Consider the following 1,508-nt stretch of genomic DNA (forward strand, 5'->3'; position numbering starts at 1 on the left):
AGCTTGTTAATATTGGTAATTTGCGTTTCTAATTTGTATGAAACTACAGACTTAGTATTTTGACTTCACAGACATCAAATTTGAACCAGTGCTGCATTCAACATACCATGTGAAACACAAAAATCAATGTTTATCTGTTTTTTTAATATTTGTTTTTAAATTAAGAAATTGAGTAATATACAGTACTAAAATTTGAATTATAATCTACAGTTTGATACCAAACTTATTGGTATAAATTAATGAAATAGTAGTTCAATAAAATGTTGAATGCGAGTCAATAAAAGGGGTGACGTAGCCTTTCACACATGACCCGTCTCGAAAGGGTTAAGACTTATCTTACCTACTGATAAGTTTATCTGTTAAAGGCACACATTAATAGTGGGTATTACTAATTTTTCTGTTTTGAATATACTAGGATCATTCTTATCTAAGGTGTACCATCTTCAACATTAAAAAACAATTTAGTTTTGTTTTTTTCAAACATGAACAAAATACTAACAATACTAATAATTAATCAGGATTAATTTCTCTACAGATTATACAATGAGGTCTAGCATTATTTTGATTGTGATTATCAAACCTATTGGTTCCAATGTTTTACCACGTTTCACTATTCAGATTTAATTCATAAAAGAGTTAATCACTGTCAGAATTACTAAAACTAACCTGATTTTTGTGACCTGGGTGTCATGGGATCTTCAGTAATATCAAGAAGTGTAAGTTGACGAAGTCCACCCTCTCTATGCAGGTGAGAAACCGATTATAAGTTCAAACATCCTAATTTAATAGAAAATGCCACTAAAACAAAAAAGAACCAAATTACATAAAAAAACCTGGTTGTAAAGGTTCAATTCTGCTAAGATTCTAAATGTAATTGACAAAATGTAGAATGAAACTTTTGGGTGTCGAGTTCTGTTATAGCATTCTATATGTAGCTAACAAAAAGTAGTTTTTTCACTCATCTTTAACTTGTTGATAACATAAATTCCATTTAAATGCCTAACCATCATACACTACTGAAATATAAGGAGAAAATGATGTAACACAATAAATTAAATAAACCATATAAAAACTGGAAGTAGAGAAATCAACCTTATATAAATAACAAGATTTACACAACACAGTTTACAAAAGTAACTCATCATCAGTCCATACTGGTATATTATTTACCAAGTTTTAAACTCACACAACACAGTTTACAAAAGTAACTCGTCATCAGTCCATACTGGTATATTTTTTACCAAGTTTTAAACTCACACAACACATTTTACAAAAGTAACTCATCATCAGTCCATACTGGTATATTATTTACCAAGTTTTGAACTCACACAACACAGTTTACAAAAGTAACTCATCATCAGTCCATACTGGTATATTATTTACCAAGTTTTGAACTCACACAACACAGTTTACAAAGTAACTCATCATCAGTCATACTGGTATATTATTTACCAAGTTTTAGTAACTACACACAACTACTAGTTTAACAAAGTAACTCATCATCTAGT

General features: G+C 29.5%; 1 protein-coding gene across 1 annotated transcript in view; it reads right to left on the reverse strand.

Moving 5' to 3' along the window:
- LOC106467009 (nuclear pore complex protein Nup160-like) overlaps nucleotides 1-1,508 on the reverse strand; it is a 63,589-nt gene that overhangs the window by 21,188 nt on the left and 40,893 nt on the right. The window contains exon 18 of the mRNA XM_022395094.1: nucleotides 667-740. Coding sequence (XP_022250802.1) covers nucleotides 667-740 — 74 coding nt within the window. The remainder of the gene's footprint in view (nucleotides 1-666; nucleotides 741-1,508) is intronic.

Source organism: Limulus polyphemus, unplaced genomic scaffold (assembly GCF_000517525.1).
Source record: "Limulus polyphemus unplaced genomic scaffold, Limulus_polyphemus-2.1.2 Scaffold2459, whole genome shotgun sequence".
NCBI classification, from domain to species: domain Eukaryota; kingdom Metazoa; phylum Arthropoda; class Merostomata; order Xiphosura; family Limulidae; genus Limulus; species Limulus polyphemus.